The sequence below is a fragment of the Candida metapsilosis genome (genome assembly GCF_017655625.1).
Source record: "Candida metapsilosis strain BP57 chromosome Unknown scaffold2, whole genome shotgun sequence".
Lineage (NCBI taxonomy): Eukaryota > Fungi > Ascomycota > Pichiomycetes > Serinales > Debaryomycetaceae > Lodderomyces > Lodderomyces metapsilosis.
Window position 1 is genome coordinate 1,079,307 of NW_027138160.1, and position 18,942 is coordinate 1,098,248.

The 18,942-nt window shown below is 37.4% G+C and overlaps 6 protein-coding genes across 6 annotated transcripts; 2 read left to right on the forward strand and 4 right to left on the reverse strand. All coding sequences in view use genetic code 12, as the record gives it.

The window, feature by feature from the left end:
• Window positions 1-142: 142 nt before the first annotated feature.
• SEC23 (GTPase-activating protein) lies at window positions 143-2,428 on the forward strand (the record flags this gene model as incomplete). Its single annotated transcript, XM_067690764.1, has 1 exon — window positions 143-2,428. The coding sequence occupies one exon, from the start codon at window positions 143-145 to the stop codon at window positions 2,426-2,428; it is 2,286 nt and encodes a 761-aa protein (XP_067549197.1).
• Window positions 2,429-2,510: 82 nt separating this feature from the next.
• On the reverse strand, window positions 2,511-2,777 carry I9W82_001962 (uncharacterized protein; the record flags this gene model as incomplete). The annotated part of the gene is made up of 1 exon (XM_067690765.1): window positions 2,511-2,777. The coding sequence occupies one exon, from the start codon at window positions 2,775-2,777 to the stop codon at window positions 2,511-2,513; it is 267 nt and encodes an 88-aa protein (XP_067549198.1).
• Window positions 2,778-3,007: 230 nt separating this feature from the next.
• Window positions 3,008-4,315, reverse strand: I9W82_001963 (uncharacterized protein; the record flags this gene model as incomplete). The annotated part of the gene is made up of 1 exon (XM_067690766.1): window positions 3,008-4,315. The coding sequence occupies one exon, from the start codon at window positions 4,313-4,315 to the stop codon at window positions 3,008-3,010; it is 1,308 nt and encodes a 435-aa protein (XP_067549199.1).
• A 2,685-nt stretch (window positions 4,316-7,000) lies between these two features.
• I9W82_001964 (uncharacterized protein) lies at window positions 7,001-10,234 on the forward strand (the record flags this gene model as incomplete). Its single annotated transcript, XM_067690767.1, has 1 exon — window positions 7,001-10,234. The coding sequence occupies one exon, from the start codon at window positions 7,001-7,003 to the stop codon at window positions 10,232-10,234; it is 3,234 nt and encodes a 1,077-aa protein (XP_067549200.1).
• Window positions 10,235-10,557: 323 nt separating this feature from the next.
• Window positions 10,558-14,253, reverse strand: I9W82_001965 (transport protein particle complex II subunit; the record flags this gene model as incomplete). The annotated part of the gene is made up of 1 exon (XM_067690768.1): window positions 10,558-14,253. The coding sequence occupies one exon, from the start codon at window positions 14,251-14,253 to the stop codon at window positions 10,558-10,560; it is 3,696 nt and encodes a 1,231-aa protein (XP_067549201.1).
• A 177-nt stretch (window positions 14,254-14,430) lies between these two features.
• Window positions 14,431-15,675, reverse strand: I9W82_001966 (uncharacterized protein; the record flags this gene model as incomplete). The annotated part of the gene is made up of 1 exon (XM_067690769.1): window positions 14,431-15,675. The coding sequence occupies one exon, from the start codon at window positions 15,673-15,675 to the stop codon at window positions 14,431-14,433; it is 1,245 nt and encodes a 414-aa protein (XP_067549202.1).
• Between the last annotated feature and the right edge of the window lie 3,267 nt (window positions 15,676-18,942).

The following is an 18,942-nucleotide window of genomic DNA, read 5'->3' on the forward strand; positions in this document are numbered from 1 at the left end:
TTTTTTTTTTTCGCCAAAATTTGACAACGAAACAAAAAAACAACAACAAAATCTTTTTCCATACCATACGATCTTTGAAAAAACAACAAAACACAACACTCAATTTGGAAGACACACAGAGACAATTCTCATCTCTCTAATTATGGATTTCGAAGAAGCTGAGGACATAAACGGTGTCAGATTCGCCTGGAACGCATTCCCCTCCACCAAAGTAGAAGCAGGCAAAATCGTTGTGCCCACAGGAGCACTCTACACTCCATTGAAACAACGCGAAGATTTGCCCATTGCCGCCTACGATCCAGTTTACTGCTCGAACCAAACGTGTAAATCGATCTTGAACCCCTATTGTGCTGTTGACCCTAATGGATTCTGGCGTTGTCCTTTGTGTCAAGGTAGAAACCCATTGCCGGCTCATTATCATGGCATCAATCCGGAAAACTTGCCATTGGAGTTACAGAGCACTAGTTCTACTGTTGAGTATATCAATTCGAGACCGGTGCAAAACCCACCTATTTTCACCTATGTGATTGATTTGTGTCAAGATGAAGATAATTTGCAATCTTTGCTTGAGAATATTATTGTTGGGTTGAATCATTTACCACCAAATGCCTTGATTGGGTTGATTACTTATGGAACTATGGTCCAAGTGCATGACTTGGGCTCGGAGAAGATTAACAAGAGTTATATTTTCCGTGGTGATAAGGAGTACACTGATAAACAAATTAGTGAAATGTTGAATAATCCAGTGGCTCCAATGTTGAACCAACAACAGCAACAACATCCTCAACAACCTTTGGCTAATTCATTAACGAGATTCTTTTTACCTTTGGAAGATGTTGAGTTTCAATTGACTACTATTTTGGAGAACTTGGGTAAGGATCCTTGGGCAGTTGCTAATGGAGCTAGACCTTTGAGATGTACCGGTAGTGCATTGAACATTGCCGTAAACTTGTTGGGTTTAACTTTCCCTGGATTTGGGGCTAGAGTCATGTTGTTTTCTGCTGGCCCGGGAACTTTGAACCCAGGTATGATTGTTGGAAACCAATTGAAGGAACCAATTAGATCACATTCGGATATCGATAAGGATAATGCCAAACATTTCAAAAAAGCAGTCAAGTTTTATGACGCAATTGCTGCTAAAGCGGTGAAGAATAGTCACGCAATTGATGTGTTTGCTGGTTGTTATGACCAAATTGGTATGTTGGAGATGAAAAGCTTGTGTAATACCACCGGTGGTACTTTATTGTTATCTGATGCATTCACTACATCTATATTCAAGAGATCATTTTTGAGGTTGTTCAACAAGGATGAAGAAGGGTACTTGTTGATGGGATTCAATGCATCGTTTGAAGTTAGAACTTCAAAAGAATTAAAAGTTAGTGGTTTAATTGGCCATGCGTCATCATTGGGCGTCAAATCAGTCAATGTTTCTGAAAATGAATTGGGTCTTGGTGGAACTTCCAACTATAGACTCTGTGCCACATCTCCAAGACATACATATGCGGTATTTTTTGACGTGGCAAACACCCAACAACTACCACCTACTGCTCAAAGCTATATACAATTTATCACTCATTACCAACATGCAAGTGGTACTTATAGAACCAGAGTCACCACTGTATCCAACTACTTGACCAGTGATGAACAAACCCTCACCAACTCGTTTGATCAAGAAGCAGCTGCTGTTTTAATGTCAAGAGTCACTTTATTCAAAGCGGAACAGGATGATGGTGCTGATGTCCTTAGATGGATTGATCGTATGCTTATTCGGTTGTGTCAGAAATTTGCCGACTATAGAAAAGATCAAGAAGAGAGTTTCCGTTTGGGCCAACAATTTCAATTGTTTCCCCAATTTATCTATTATTTACGAAGATCACAATTTTTGCAAGTTTTCAACAACTCACCCGATGAGACTGTCTTTTATAGACATGTGTTGTTGACTGAGGATACAAACAACTCGTTAATCATGATTCAACCTACATTGACTTCATTCACATTGGAAGGTGAACCAGAGGCAGTCTTGTTGGACTCAGTATCTATCAGAGACGATCGGATCTTGTTGTTGGATACATTTTTCCATATTTTGATCTTCCATGGAAAGACAATTGCCGCATGGCGTAAAGCTGGATACCAAGAACAAGAAGAGTATGCCAATTTCAAAGAATTGTTGGAAGAACCAAAACAAGAAGCTGCTGAATTACTAGCTGATAGATATCCATTACCTAGATTTATCGATACTGAAGAAGGTGGATCACAAGCTAGATTCTTGTATTCGAAGTTGAATCCTAGTGTGACTTACAACACCAATGAGATGATTGGTGGTCTGGGATTGGGCGGTGCTGGTGGAGCCATTGTCTTGACTGATGATGTTAGTTTGCAGGTGTTTATGAGCCATTTACAAAAACTAGTAGTTAGTGGATCTAGTTAGACTAAATTAAATAAAAAAGTTTGTTACAAGTAAATTGAATCAATCATATTATTAAAAACCTATATACAGATATATCCCTTCTCTAATGATGCTTCTTCAAAGGTTCAACAACCAACTTGTCAAAAGTATACAACTGGGAAATTGTAGTTTGTCTAGTCAACAACGCTAGATTATCAATACCTTCATTATAAAACTTGTTAATCTGTTGTTCATCAGTTAAATATTTATGTTCCTTGAATGCATCATGGACTCTACGTTTCGAGTATTCGCGGAAATTGTAATTGTCGAATTTGTATGCTTTGTTGAGGAGTTGTTTGTATAGCTTGAGCACTTGTTTGGAGTCAACCATGGTCTGAAGGGTTATGCAATTGTATAGCTAATAGATGATCTGTTAGATGAAATGAGGTCTATGTGGAGAGAGGGATGACTGAAATTATTTGCCTTTTTTTTTTTCTTGATCTTTTTTTCGGTATCTCGGTGCGAAAAAGAGAATTGTAATGCGCGCACTACTTCAGAATCAATGATTATTAATAAGTACAAAGGTTCGATCTGTAACATCTGTCTATTTGATCTGTATATCTAAAAGAAACGATGGTCTTTCTTTTTATTAGCTTTCTTCATCTTTGCATCCGCCATCATCTCTTCAAAAATCCTAGCTTCTTCTTCCTCATCAGGCGACCTCTTTTCATTCAACACCAAAGTGGCAATATACAACAATGCATTAGCTCTAGCAACTTTCTCCTTTTTACCAATACCCTTTTCATTCAACACATTCTGGCATACTTTATTTAGCACATTAGTGACTTCGAATTTAACCAATGACCAAGCAGTATTGAGGAATTTTCCAGTAACAAAACGTTCTCTTTCTGCTTGTTGGTAAAGCTCCTCTTGCGTTGGGGTATACCCTTGTTCTTGTTTTAATTGGAATGCTTCTTGTTCCTTCATTACCTTTTCCATTGCTTCTTGAGTATCCAAGGCCGATTTAATAATACTATATCCATTCTTGACAGTTTCTGTTGATGACTTAACAGAGGTGTAAATCTTGGTGATTCCAAAAGTCTTGGCTGCTTTCAATGTTGCATTGGCTTGATTGGTGTATATTTTACCAATTAATTGTAATAATTGTATACCAAAACTTTCAATCTTCATGTCATCAAGCTCTTGTTTCAACTTGGTGGTGAAATGGTCCAATCCTTCTTTATTCATCACTGCGGTTCTATAGTTGTCTATTCTTTCTTTCAAAATCACCGACAAGTCTTGAATCCTCTTGAGCTTAGCCTCGCGGGCCTCCTCTTGAATCTTCATAATCTCCTCTCTTTGCTCTTTGGTGAGTTTTTGTTTCTTCTTTTTCTTCAACTCATCAGTCGTCAATTCACCTTTGTTTTCATGAGAGTGTAATTGCATATGAGTAGATGTCGAAGGCTCCCCATGGGCGGAGGCGGAGGCGGATGTTGGCGGTGGACTAGTTGCGCCATCCACTTTCGTGGCCTCACCAGATGAGCTCACATCACTATCCTCATCCATATCCAACACCTCAGCCGACTTGGTAATATCATTAAACATACCCAACTCACCAATCCAATCCTTAAAAGCCACGCCACCAAATATAACCTCAAAGAATTCACTAGGATCAATATCTTGGCCTTGAACATTCTTCTCCTTCATTCCTTCAACGCCAAACTCATCATAAATCTTTCTCGAGTCCGGGTTGGACAAAATTCCATAAGCTTCACCCAAATCCTGAAACTTTTCTGCTGCTTTGGGGTCATTTCCATTCTTATCCGGATGAAGCCTAATTGCTTGCTTTCTGTAGGCTTTTCTTAGTTCTTGTTCGTCTGCCGTTGGCTCAACACCCAAAATATCGTAATATGTATTATCTACCACCATGATTTGACTAGAATAGTTGGAATTGTTAAAATGTGGGTATCAACAATTAAGTTATGGGGATCGCTGAAGTGAAAATTCTTTTTGTTGGTGTTGTTTTTGTTTTTGTTCCGCTGCGCCCTTTGTAACAAATGACGATGACGGATGCTGATATTTTTTTGCTAAATATAAAATCAAAGATTTATTACACAAATGCGGGAATAAAGAGTACAACTTTGTTTCGTTCAACAGAGATCTGGGCGATCGATAATGCAGCAGGTTGAACTATTGTAGGTTGGACAAATGGCTTAAATTGAGGAGGGTCATTGCATACTTGGTACTTTCTCTGTATCACAAATCCTTTGTGTTGAGATCCTTCATTATTGATACGGAAATGTTTGTTTTCTAGTCGCTATCGCCGATCAAGTGAATAATCCAGGACCTCAATTGTTCACTACATTAGCTCATGCGAAAGCTTTCTATTGGCGATGAAATAATTGGATAGGATTGGTTGTACCATCTTGTAAGTAGTTGAAATTCGAAAAAGATGTATCCTTTTAGATCTGCAATTTTCACGAAAGTTTAATACCAAATTTCACAACCTCTTTTTTGATGAAATTCACATCCTAATTCAGACCATTCCAGTACGAAACAAGATAGATTGTAAACGTTTCTTCCAAATATGAAATTTTGATAAGGCTCGTTTGTTTTGTGAAATGAAGCTTTAACACATTCACACACTTGAAATTTCTCCATGGAAATAGGCTACGGTACATAAACTCCGCCCAAAATTTCACAAGTTCGTAAGGGAATGTAAGAAAACTTACACGAAAGCAATGGAAAGTGATTTCGATTCCAAGGGCAGGTGTGCTCATAATCTTGGGGGTTGCGGGTAATTGTTGATAGGAAAGTGTGCAAAAATTGCTTCCATAAGTTGTAGTTGAGGTGGTATTGTTTCTTGCTACTGGGGAAACCAATAAAGTGAAAGTTCGCAAATTTGTGCATTAACTCGTAGTGGTAAAGATAATGGCAAGTATTATCGACATGGAATGTACGAGAAGCTGAGGGTAGAACAATAGTGGTGATCAGCGCTGAATGAGATTACACAGAGTCTATTTGTTGAAAAATTCAGTCACTAAAGCAAACACATAGAAAGTAAGAGTTCTCGCGTAAATTCCGCCAGTGGCTTGGAATTTCAAAGCAATCGATCCCTATTTCCCACTTCTGTGCCAATCAATCTAAAGGCAAATACTACCCTGTCGGAAGGGTGTTACACAAATTCAATGAAATTTTGGCGAAAAGTATGAATGCAGAGCGCCAAACATAGAAAAATATTTGACGAAGGAATTGGTAATTATTTATCCGGCATATATTGGAGGGGGGGGGGTGAAAACTTTCGGATTCAACGCGTCTTCAAACCAGCAAGGTTTTCGCAAGTCAACTGATACAATGGAAGGTATTTTATTCATGGCTTATGTCAAAAGTGATGCGTTTCTGCACGCAATTTCACAAAGGTCGTTCAGTCTTCGATCATATCCAACGATGTAGTCGGAGCTGTACTTACAATCCATATGAATCTAGTGCTACAGTGCTTGATATTCCTCGTTATGACCAAGAGCAATATTACGGAAAAATCAAAGTGAAACAAAATCAGACCCTTGTTCCTTCCAGTACGAATTTTTGCGAATAAAACAAAGAACAATGCACAGTCTAAAAAAAAAAAGAAACGATTTTACTTTATCAAAACACAAAAAACATGGAAATGTGCATTAATTTCAGACACTTTTGCAATATATTCTATGCCATCGCTTAAAGAGTAAAAAGAGAAAACGCCTTACGAGAGCAATTTACAAAAATAATCGTTTACGTAAAACAATAGCCTAAACGAAATTGACATTTTGGTTAGGAGCTTTAATATATTACCCTTTCTTGTACGATCAAACGTATACTTTGCTTGTCACTTCGCCATGTTGACTAGTGCAGACTTCTACTTTTGGAAAGCTTTAATGAATGAGGCAATAGTCAGAACAAGATCTTGCCTCTTCGCCAACATCGTGAATAGTTCTGCGGTATGCGATCTTCATCAAGTATTGACGAGATGAAACGAGACACAAAACGACAATTTCGGCTAGTTCTCAACAATTTAAAAAGCTTTTGTACTCTATTATTATTTTATAACCCTTCTTTTCCGAAAGACACTCCTTCATTATTAAGAGAACAGCTCAGTATGCAGTAGCTTTTACTCATACGAACGCCACAAGCAACTCTACGCGTCGTCTAAAAATAAACCCTTGCGTTATGGCAAGTTTAAATACCACCTGAACAATGTACTAAAGACAATGTACTAAAGACAAGGGCTCATCCCATAGACAGGTTCTAGACCACCACACCCTTTCTACATCTCTATACACTCTCTTACTCTCCTAAATGAGCCTCAATGGGTTCACAGCTTCTCCTATTTGGACACTTTTCCTTCAACAATCAACATGAAATTATCAGGGTCTTTGTGTTCAGAAAAAGAAAGCAAATACTCGCGGAATTGTGAATTTTGCAGCTAATAAGAAATTGTGCGTTTCAAAGTTCATAAGCAAAAGCGTGAACATAAGGTGTTACTGCGAGCTCCCATTGCTTTCAGAAACAATATAAAAAGGGTTACCAATTCGCCCCAGTGGCTGAAACTTATCCAAGAAAAAACCAATCACACATTCAATGAAGAATTGGCACTCACTTGCAGCCATTTTAACGGCTATTTCATTCTCATCATTTTCACTCGCTGCTCAAGTTTCAAATGTCTTTCAAAGTTTCGATAGTTTAACCTGGGACAATGCTGCTGGTTACCAATATGCTACACCTGCATCTCCAAGTTGGATTGCAACCTTGTCATGGACAATTTTGGGTTCAAATGTACACGCTGGTGATACTTTCACCTTGAATATGCCATGTGTTTTCAAATTCACCACAACTCAACAAAGTGTCGATTTAACTGTTGGTGATACTGTATATGCTACCTGTCAATTTGCTCCAGGTGATTTGGTTGTTGCTTACTCACAATTGAAGTGCACTGCAAGTGATAATGTTAAAGATTCTACAGATGCTACTGGTTCAGTCCATTTCCCCATTGCGTTTAACGTTGGTGGTTCAGGAGGTGATGTTGACTTGCAGGACTCAAAGTGTTTCACTCCAGGTACCAATGATGTAACTTTTACTGACGGGGACAAGAAGTTGACAACCACAGCGGACTTTGAAGGTGGTACCAACACCAACAGAGGAACATCCTATGATGATATTGTCTTCAACGATCGTGTCGTCCCATCTTTAAACAAGCAACAAATATACTTACTTGGAGGTGTCTGTCCAAATGGCTACAGCAGTGGAACTTTGGGAGTGTCAGTCAGTGAAGGTACACTTGATTGTTCCGTCCTCCACTCTGCCATTACAAATCAATTGAACGCTTGGTATTTGCCGGAAACCGCTGAAGCTATTTCTGCTTCTACTAGTTGCACTGAACAAGCATTTATGGTCAACTACAACAACATCCCAGCTGGTTACAGACCATTCTTGGACATATTGGTCTCACTTTTACCAGGTGAAAGCTTACAAACATATTTCACAAATAGATACACTTGTGCTGGTGATTTATTTGCCCAAGATAACTCAAAATATACATACTGGGCACCATACGACAACGATGAAGCTGGTGCTAATGGTAATGAAGTCATTGTCACTACATCTACCTATTATGGATCTACGACTTTAGTCACTACTTTACCTTACAATACTGAACCAGGAAACACCAAAACTATTGTTGTTGACGTACCAATCCCAACAACCACAGTAACTTCAAGCTACACTGGTGTTTCAACATGGACCACTACCATCACTGCCACTCCTGGAGAAACTGCTACAGTTATTGAATGGGACCCACTCAGCTCTCCAAGTCCGGAACCTAGCTCAGAGCCAAGCTCAGAGCCTCCATCTAGTTCAGAACCACCAAGTTCATCAGAACTACCAAGTTCATCCGAGCCACCAAGCTCTTCAGAACCACCAAGTTCATCCGAGCCACCAAGCTCTTCAGAACCATCAAGCTCATCAGAACCACCAAGTTCATCCGAGCCACCAAGCTCTTCAGAACCACCATCTAGCTCAGAACCACCAAGTTCATCAGAACCACCATCTAGCTCAGAGCCACCAAGTTCATCAGAGCCCGCTTCAAGCTCAGAACTTTCAAGCTCATCTTCTGAACCACCAAGCTCATCCGAACAAGAATCAAGTACAACACCAAGTGATTTGTCCTCTTCGTTGCCAGTCCCTCCATATCAAAACAGTACTGGACCATCCCAACCATCTTCTGCTCCAATCACTTCGGAATCGAGTACTACTCCATCACAGTTATCATCTATACCAATAACTTCTGAACCAAGCAGCATTCCTTCGCAATTGTCATCAAGTACTCCTGGTAATGGCAATTCAGCTCCATCTCAATCAAGTACTCCTGGTAATGGCAATTCAGTTCCATCTCAATCAAGTACTCCTGGTAACGGCAATTCAGTTCCATCTCAATCAACTACTCCAGGTAATGGCAATTCAGTTCCATCTCAATCAAGTACTCCTGGTAATGGTAACTCGGCTCCATCGAGTACTAGTGCTGCAACAACTCCAGGATCTCCCTCCGGATCTACTGGATCAACAACAAACGGTACAGGTAACCAACAATCAGGTACAAACAGTGGCTCCCCAACTACTTCACCTGGGTCTCCAAATCAATCAGGTACAAATAGTGGATCTCCAACTACTTCACCAGGATCACCATCTCAATCAGGACCAACTGGCGGTGGTAACGGCAATAACAACGGAAGTCAAGGAACTTCTGCCGCTTCACAAACAACTCCAGGTTCCAATAAACCAACCGGTCCAAACAATCCTGCTACATCACAAACAGGAACCCCACTGAATGGAGGCTCTTCCTCTCCAAGTGGAACACCTGGAACTGGTGGTAACGGTGGAAACAACGGCAACGGTGGAAACGGTGGAAATGGTGGAAACAATAGCAACGGTGGAAACGGTGGAAACAATGGCAATGGTGGAAACGGTGGAAATGGTGGAAACAATAGCAACGGTGGCAATGGAGGAAACGGTAACGGTAACGGTAACGGTAACGGTGGAAACGGTGGAAACGGTGGAAACGGAAATGGATCTGGTAATGGCGGAAACGGAAACGGTAACGGAAATGGATCTGGTAATGGTAACGGTGGAAACGGTTCTGGCAATGGTAACGGAAACGGTGGAAACGGATCAGGTAATGGTAATGGTAATGGATCTGGTTCAGGTAACGGTGGAAACGGTTCTGGTAATGGTAACGGAAACGGTAATGGATCTGGATCTGGAAACGGTTCTGGTAATGGTAACGGAAACGGTGGGAATGGGTCAGGTAATGGTAACGGTAATGGATCTGGTTCAGGTAACGGTGGAAATGGATCTGCCAACGGTGGAAACGGTTCTGGCAATGGTAATGGAAACGGTAATGGATCTGGATCTGGAAACGGTTCTGGTAACGGTAACGGAAACGGTGGAAACGGGTCAGGTAATGGTAACGGTAATGGAAATGGCTCAGGTAACGGTGGAAATGGATCTGCCAACGGTGGAAACGGTTCTGGCGATGGTAATGGAAACGGTAATGGATCTGGATCTGGAAACGGTTCTGGTAACGGTGGAAATGGATCAGGATCAGGATCTGGTAACGGTAACGGTAACGGATCAGGCTCAGGCTCAGGCTCTAACCCATCAGTATCACAACAACAACCAAGCCAATCACCATCCACCAACACCAACACCAACACAAACACCAACGGACCAAGTGTATCCACCTACGAAGGATCAGGATCCACTTATGGTGTTTCTACAATCTTGACTGGATTGTTCATCCTTAGTTCATTCTTGTTCTAGAGAGTTGACACATTTCATTTAAACTTTTCAATTTTCAATTTCCCAATTTCGGTTTTACATTCAGTTTTATTCATTCAAGATAATTAATTATTTGAGATGGTTTGTTTCTTTCCTATCAATGTTTTTTTTATTTTTTCGCAGCCAGTATTCATGCTGGTTTTACTTTCATCAATAATTATTTACACAATTATTTTCGGTATTTCCAAAATAGAGCTTAGTTCTTACATAGTCCTTTAAAACTTCTATCTTTTTGTATATTCTTCTTGTGTCTAATATATTAATTTCGGTTCATAAATCAAAACTAGTTTGTCTTCTTCTTCCACCTAGAAGGAGAATTGGATGTTACGAACATCAGGAACAGACATGATTGTCTCACATCCATTAACAAATTCAATATCAGAGTTTCCAGAACCAGTGATTGTCCCCGCTGATGCTGCCTCATCATCAATTGGATTTATGGTTAACTTAGGCAAGCATAATTTACCAACATGCAAAGGGATCAAGCTCAACTCCGTCTCAAACGTATCTTGCAACTTGATTGTTTGCTTCTTCAATCCGGAAATCAACCAATTATCATCTGGTTGAACCATAGCTTGGAAAAGTGTCAAATTATCAAGTGGTGGAACCACAGCACTAGCATCATCAGTTGCAGAAGTTTTACCATCATTGGAGTCTACCTCATTGGCGGCTCTTGATGGGGACGATACTGCCAACATGGGTGGCCCAGTACTACTCTGAGCTGACCAATTAGTCACCGTTTTGATATGCAACGTAACTGGAATTGGTTCGCCAACAGTATACGTCTTTTTCTCATACTTGTATTCAACCACATGAAGATACTTCAAAATGGGTACTGCCACTTTAATCCTCAACTGATGTTGAATCTGACTCAAATCTGGACTAAGCGGCGTAAAATCCTTCAATGCAAGATTTTGAAACAATTTTCGCAATTGCATCTGATCTTCAACTTGTTCCACATACCGATCAATAATCCTCTCGGCAAACAATTGCAAATGTTGTACATTGACAATCTTCAACACATTTTGTACTCCATACTGATTTAAATCAAATTGCAACTTTGTCAAAATTGTATCTTTGATCAAATACCAAAATTTTACCAAGTGCAGCTCTTGCAAAAATTCCAAGACAAACTTTTCCAAAACTTGTTCGCATTCCTCATGTAAATTAGTATAACTAAGACATAAATCCAACTTATCTTCATCATCAATAAAATGGCCCTCATTAGGAGTCGTCTTGTAGAAAAACGTAATTGGTTGTTCACCAAATGCAATTAAATTCGATAAATCAGATTCGCTGGAACTTGGCAGTTTGATATCATAATCAGCACTAGTTAAGCTCTGCAGTACTAATCGAATAGGCAACTTTGCATCAACGGTTCCAACTTGGAATTTGGAATAAAAGAAATTGGTCTTGAACACATCTTGAACTGAAACAGACACACTCAATCGCGTATCAACATCATAGGATATCTGAGCAGTATACTTGTCATCACCAACAAAATAACTAATCTGCGCTTGCATGTTGATCAATTTCAGATCATTGAAATACGTGTATGGAACTTGGAGCGTGTGTGCATGTTTTGCACCAAGTTTGTCAATGGTCAATTGAGGTTGTAAAAGTCGAACACCATTAGTACTAGACAGAAATTGAACTTCAACATTGGTTGCATCATTAGCTCCATTTGTCAATACCAATGACACCTCATTAGTGCCCAATTCAACTACTCTTGAAGTGAGAAATTGTGCTTGGAATTTATCAACACTTTGGAAAATCAATATATCCGATGACGAGTTGTGCTTAAGCACACTCTTGTACTCAATGACGGAATCGTTAAAGATTGAATTATCTGGCACAACTTCCTCACTTGAATAATAATTGTGACAAAATGACAACTTCTCATTCAAGGCAATCACTAATCGATGACAAGAAAACAATCCAAACTTGATATCACGCGTGTATAGTTTAAAAGTTTGCTTATTTGAAGAAGCAGACAATTCAACATCATTACTCTTGAAAACCAACTCAGTTCTCGCATCATCCATTAATGAAACTTGCATAGATGATAACTTTAGCGGCACATTAAAAGAATTGTAAACGTCAACCTCAATAAAATACACATCATCATTCGTAGATTCATCTTCATTGACATAGGGTTTCACATTCACTTTAAAGAAATCATCCAATAAAAACTCCAATGGCTCAACCATTCCCTTACAACTGTCATCAATCTTAGTGAAAAGTTGCGCCACATATTTTTCATCACGTACCAATTTATACGAATTTATACCAATTGAAGTATTCCGTTTCACCAAACACGCAAGCAAATTGAGACAAGTTTTCAAAATTTCGCCACTTGAAGCTTCACTAGCATCACTTTTGCAATTCAATTTCTCAACACAACCAAGATAAATCTCCAACAAGATCCCACCCAAGAAATTCCAACTATTCATAATAAAATAATCATATGAGTTTTGCAACGTATCCAAACATTCCTGATAATTGCCCATATTATAATTAAGAATAGCCAAATCTAGAGACAAGATGTCAATGGACTTGACTCGATTGCATTTAACAAAATCACCAATTATATCCTCAGTCAAATTGAAATAAAATTCAACAAATGACAGCTCATCTTGGACTATACTCAACAAGTCAGTGCTCTGCAATTCAAGCTTTGTAGGTGCCAGTGTCTCTTTTCCATCTAGTGGCACTTCTTCAAATGTATCTCCACGTAATCCATCAATTTCAATATTGTTCAATTTGGCAATCTTGCTCACCACTGTGCGTTTAAACAATTTTAGCTCTGCGCGCATCTCCAATATATCAATCAAGGGCACCTCATTCCCATCATTTTGTTCCTCAGCAACATTGTCATTCACCAGAGCCAACAATTGTTGAACTATGGGAATATTCAAAAACGAATCAATAAGCAAATACACAAACTCGTGACATTCATTAAAATGCGAATCATTAAGAAATAACATTAGTCGTTGATACAATTTGGAAATATGTTTCGACGCAATTGAATTTGACACGGCAGAACTTGCCAATTCTTGAAGAATAAAAGATTCATTCATAAACACAAGACTCTTTAATTGGATTAAATTGATTTTTTCCAGATTGATCAATTGTTGTTTTAATTGCTCTTCATTGACAAATTCATCAAAGTTGAAATTTGCCAATGTCGATGAATTCAAAGTTAGGTCATGATTAAAGTTTTCATCGCCATATTGAATCACAAGATTATCCAAGTCAGCAAACAACTCCTCATTAACAAGAAGTGAGTCTTGTAGCAACTTCATATCTTTTAATAGATTGTATAGTTCCAATTTAGCAGCAAATTGTTCCACAAGTTTCCGTTGGTGAATCAATTCATTAAATGTGTGATACCGATCAACAAATGAATTAGCAAGAAGCGACTTTAGTTGGAGCATAAGAGATGCAAAAATATCCTCCTCGTGGTGTGCTTTCAATTTAAACACTCGTTCTCCATCCCCTACTTTACCACTCTTTGCCGACTCTTCGCCCACGGGCAAAATCGTCTTCATTTCCTTCCCCTCGGGTCCAAAATCATGCTGCAACTTGTCAAAAAACGAAGTCTTGATAATCGAGGACCCCTGCCGATGCTTGCCATCCAGTGGGATATACAACACAATCATCCATGAACAATTTGTCTTCAATACCAAATTCTTTAACCATTCTCGAACTAACGGTCTTACTTGACCTCGATACTTGTCCAATGAATCACACTGGACAAATATAAGACGCACATAAGTCTTGATGTCATGAGTGATGTAGTCGCTTTTCTTGGGTACTTCTTCAACAAATTCAATATTGAGTTTGGATATGGTCTTTATAGGTTGATTTGGTTTGAGTCGGATGTGGAGATTGGTTAATGGTAGTCGTTTGGAGATTTCATTTTGAATAAGTGGGTAGACTCCAAATGGATCGTAGTATCCTATTCTGACAAAGTCGAGCGGTGTGGGAGCTGTCGCCATTGATCTCTGTGGGAGTGGTAAATGTGTTGCTTGGTTGTCTACGAAATAAAAAATAAAAATAAAAATGAAAACAAAAAAATTTCAATGACACGACACTAAAATAAGACACTGCCACGTAACTATACAATATCTATAAAAGATCCAGCTACATAGTAGCTTCTATCAGGTAAGTGGTAACTAAAACCAAGGCAACTTGGTATTCTCTTCCCAAATCAACTCACCATTTCTCAACTTTTCATCATCTACAGGATCATTCATCAAAATAGCCGACCTTGAAGAATTTTCACCAACTTCAGCACCCCATTTGCCAACAAGATGTTGCTTAACACTAGGGGTAATTTCAGATTCCCATAGTTTGACATTGGTAGTTGGTTTACCAAGCACTGGATGATGAATGAATTGATATATGGCCAAATTGATCAACTCAATTGCAATTTTGTCTCTAGTTTCTTCATCATTGTCAAATGCCACACATTTCAAAATTGTAGCATAGTTTGTTTCCTGCTCCTCTTTCTCTTCCTCTTTTCCTGATTCTATTTCCCAATCAATGGTCCAAATAATAAATCCAGTTACTTTGTCACCCAGTTTCAACTTCAATCCAAATATTTTAGGCTCATGAATTAAACCATCTTTGATTGTTTCATATCCACTTTCAAAATCAACAAAATGCCCTTTTTGTTCATGGAATAACTTGTAGGTGATGAATTTCGCACGCAAATGAAACCAGTCAATTACATCCGATGTAGGATTGATAGAAACACGAGTCTTGTGGTCTTCGTTAACTTTAGTTTTCATATCTTGTTCGAAATGGGATCTATACTCGTCCATCAATTGTTTGAATTGATGGTATTCAATCAACTCATAGTCAATTGTACTTTTTGGTAACTCAATTTGTGAAATTCCCTTGCGTGGGATATTAATCAAGTCAACAGGGAATGATTTGAATCCATTCTTGGCATAATATTCACCAATTTCCGAATACAAAAACATAAACCCATCAGGTCCGACAATGTCCCTCTTGGCAAGTTGAACCAATTTATCAACCATAATTCTCGCATATCCTTTGCCACGTTGTTTAGGAGGAGTGAATACGCCACCAATACAACCACTCAATATATTTGTCTCTTTGACTTGTCCATCTTTAGTGTATTCAAATTTCAAACTCTCACGAACAAGCATCTCAATAGAGCAAAGTGGTTCGTCATCGTAAGCTGATTTCATCATAAATACATAAAGTCCATTGTTTCCTGAAGATGCAACTTTTGATTTACTTAATACATTGTCTCTTAATACATAGTCCTTTTCAGTCAATGGGCCTTTCCAAGCAAGGCTATTTTGATATCTAGTGAAATCAATAATCTCTTGATCAGTTAAGTGAATCAATTTGAATTGATCTGTGGTGGTTATCTTTGTAGGTGACATATCTGATACTAGCGTGTTGTACTGTTGGTGTAATGAAAAGTGATCATGGGTTCTCCCTTCTTCTTTTATGTTTGAATGACCCACGTGGGGAAAGGAGGAGAGGATTTTGTTCTTTCCTCTTGATGCCGTTCATCATTTTTTTTTTTTTTTTGCTCTCTCTCTCTTAAATCCACTAACGTCAATCCATCGCGAGTGGGTTTCATAAAAAAAGTGTTGATGATTTCCCCTAACGTTAGGTAGTCGCGCGGATTATCTATATCTATCCCAAAAAGGAAAAAGCGCTAAAGAAATTACATGCGTGTATAACCGAAATTTAAGATAAGCAAGGGTGAGGAAAAAGGAGTAGTGATTCGTGATTAGAGTCTATAATACTACAATTAGATTGTATTAACAGGTTTTGAATTGTATTAGACTTCACTATTCTTTGGATGAATTTTTTTTTTTTTGTATTAATTTGCAAGCAAATATGAACAAATAGTTTGAGTGCAAGCTTGGTTTCTGTAAAGACTACACATAGCTTTTGTTAACAAGATTTATGCGGGATGGCGAATGCACAAGTCTTGAGAACCACAAGAGCCTTGGTGTAATGAATATGCCTTGCTTGATGACATGCACTTAACTCGCATAGTATAACTATATAGACGATTGATGGAGTTGTTACCTTAATCCTTTTCAATGAATCAGTACTTCTAATGAAGCAATACCTAGCATCAACAATTCATTTAAAAGCCGAATTGTATTGTATAATATGTTCATCAAGGTGGATTATAGATTTTGTCATAGACAAAGCTTTTGTAGCATCTATAATATTGAAATTTCATTTGAAGTATGTTTTGTTTGTGCAAGACTAAAAAACCACGTTATTGTTGCTGTTGTTGTTGCTGCTCGTTGTTGATAGTTTGAATTTCGCAGCAACTTATGAATATTTTGTGGGGATGTGTTTATAAACACACACAAAAACTATAGCAATATACAATAATAACGGAAAAAAGAATAGAAACATACACTATTCGTAACCCTCTTTGTCTACCAAGTTTATTGTTCGGAGTATTGATACAAAGTCAAGAGAAGAGAAGTGAAGAAAATACTTCTTTTGGGTCTTCTTCTGTTGATCTTTTTTTTTTTTTTTTTGAGTTGAAGAATAAACATATAAAACGTTTTTTTACGAAATTTCATGAAATTCACAACCGGAATCGGAGTGAAAGTAGTAGAGTAAATTTCAAAAAGTGTTTTATTATAAACACGGAGTTCCATTCGATTCCTTGTTCTGTTCTTTATTTTGTTCTAGTTGGTCTAGTTTATCAGTATGTTGCTATTATTTTAGAGTTAAAATATATTTTGATGTCGTCATTGATTTTTGTTTTAATGGTCACTGGACAGTTAAAAAAAAATAATAACAGTTAATGATAACAGTTAATATTATATATGTCAAAACCAACGCAAATAATACTAGGTAGTAGATATGCTACTGGAAAGATATACATGCGTAGGTGTATACGAGGAGAGTGCTGTGGATTGACGATGGTGAAGTAGATACTGATGGATGACTCAAGCTTAAAACGGGTGTTTTTTTTTAAAAATGTAACACTGGTTGATGTTACATTATCTTCATATATATTTCTCAATGAGGGAAAAAGAGGGGTAAAAAAAAGAGAAATAATATATACACATACATATACACATACATATACATATATGTATATTATGTTTATGTTTATGTTTATTACTTTAATGGGTTATCTGTAAAGATATGTTTGTATGTGTATGTTAAGAGTCATCATTGACTATTGGTTAGTGGTTATATGTGTTATGTACATAGTTAGTTATTTGTTATGTTATGTTTATGTGTTGCTGATATTTGAATTGTGGGGTATGGATGATGTACTGTATATAAATAAAATTTTACTTTTGTGTAAATAGAGAATCATCAACAGTCATTCAAAAATAATCTTTTTGCAACACAATTCACACACAACAGACACACTAAACCAGGCACAACAAGAAACAACAAACAACAACAACAACATCAGCAGTGAAATAACACATTGAACATACAATTACTTACTTACTTACTAACTGAGAGAAGAGAGGAAGAACTAGTTGGAATAAGAAAGCAATATTAGTAACTATTATTAAAGTTAAACATATGTCTAATGAACAGAGTGTATGTATGCATTTGTCTTTTTACTCGATATAATGGCATTATATTTGGTATATGTTTGTGTTTATGTTTATGTGTTTATACTTTTCTGTTTTAATTTCTTTTTATTTCTTTTTATGTGGGGTAATGATTACACAGACGACTATAATACCAAAAACCATCATGAATTGCATATTCAAAATGGAACATCAAAGGTAAAGAGAGAGTAAAGTAAAATCATTTGAGCTTTAGAGATTCACCGTGCAAAGAAACTCTAAGAGTCAAAGTAGTAGTAATACTCTATTACACTTCGACGTTGATAATTTGTATTTTGGTATTGTTAGAAAGAAACTCCGAGAACTTTAAAGAGACCAAAACAAAAAAAAATAAATAAAAAGAGAAAAAACACCTACAGTTTCTACAACACATCAATTAGTAAAGAGTGAAAGTAAAGTAATTTTGTATTAAATTAGTTTATATTGTTATACAACTTGTGTTTGAAAGCACAAGTTACTATATTATATCCATATATACAATTGTGGATAAAGTCCAAAATCAAATCAGTAAACAACAACACAAACAACATTAGATTCATCAAGTAAAATAGTAATGAATCTAGTATGTTGTATGCCGATTCAACTAACGAATCTTCAGTTGCAGCTAAGCCAGATGTACTCTTAGTAGTAGTAGTAGTAGAAGTATTATCTTTTGTTGTGGATGTAAATAAAGACATATTGTTGTAGTTGTTCTTATTGTTTGGTATGGGGGTTGGGGGGAAGGAGGATTGTATTATAGTAGCAGTCTTCTGATGCCTTGGTGTAGTATCTGAAGTATTATTGATAGGATTATTGGGAATAAATTAAGTAGAAAAAGGTAATTAAGATTGGTGTATTGATTGTTGATTGTTGAAGTTTTGGGGGAAAGTCATTTGGTTATATATATATTATACAGTTGTATAGTTAGTATTAGTATTATAGGGAAATGTGTATGGAAATGTGTGTTTCCTGTATATAAACTTGTTATTATTTATTAAATTTTACATAAACAACGGAGAATTCTAAATTACACAAACCAAGAAATTATATACAGGATATACAGGAGCTAACACAAAGACGGGTGGTAAAAAG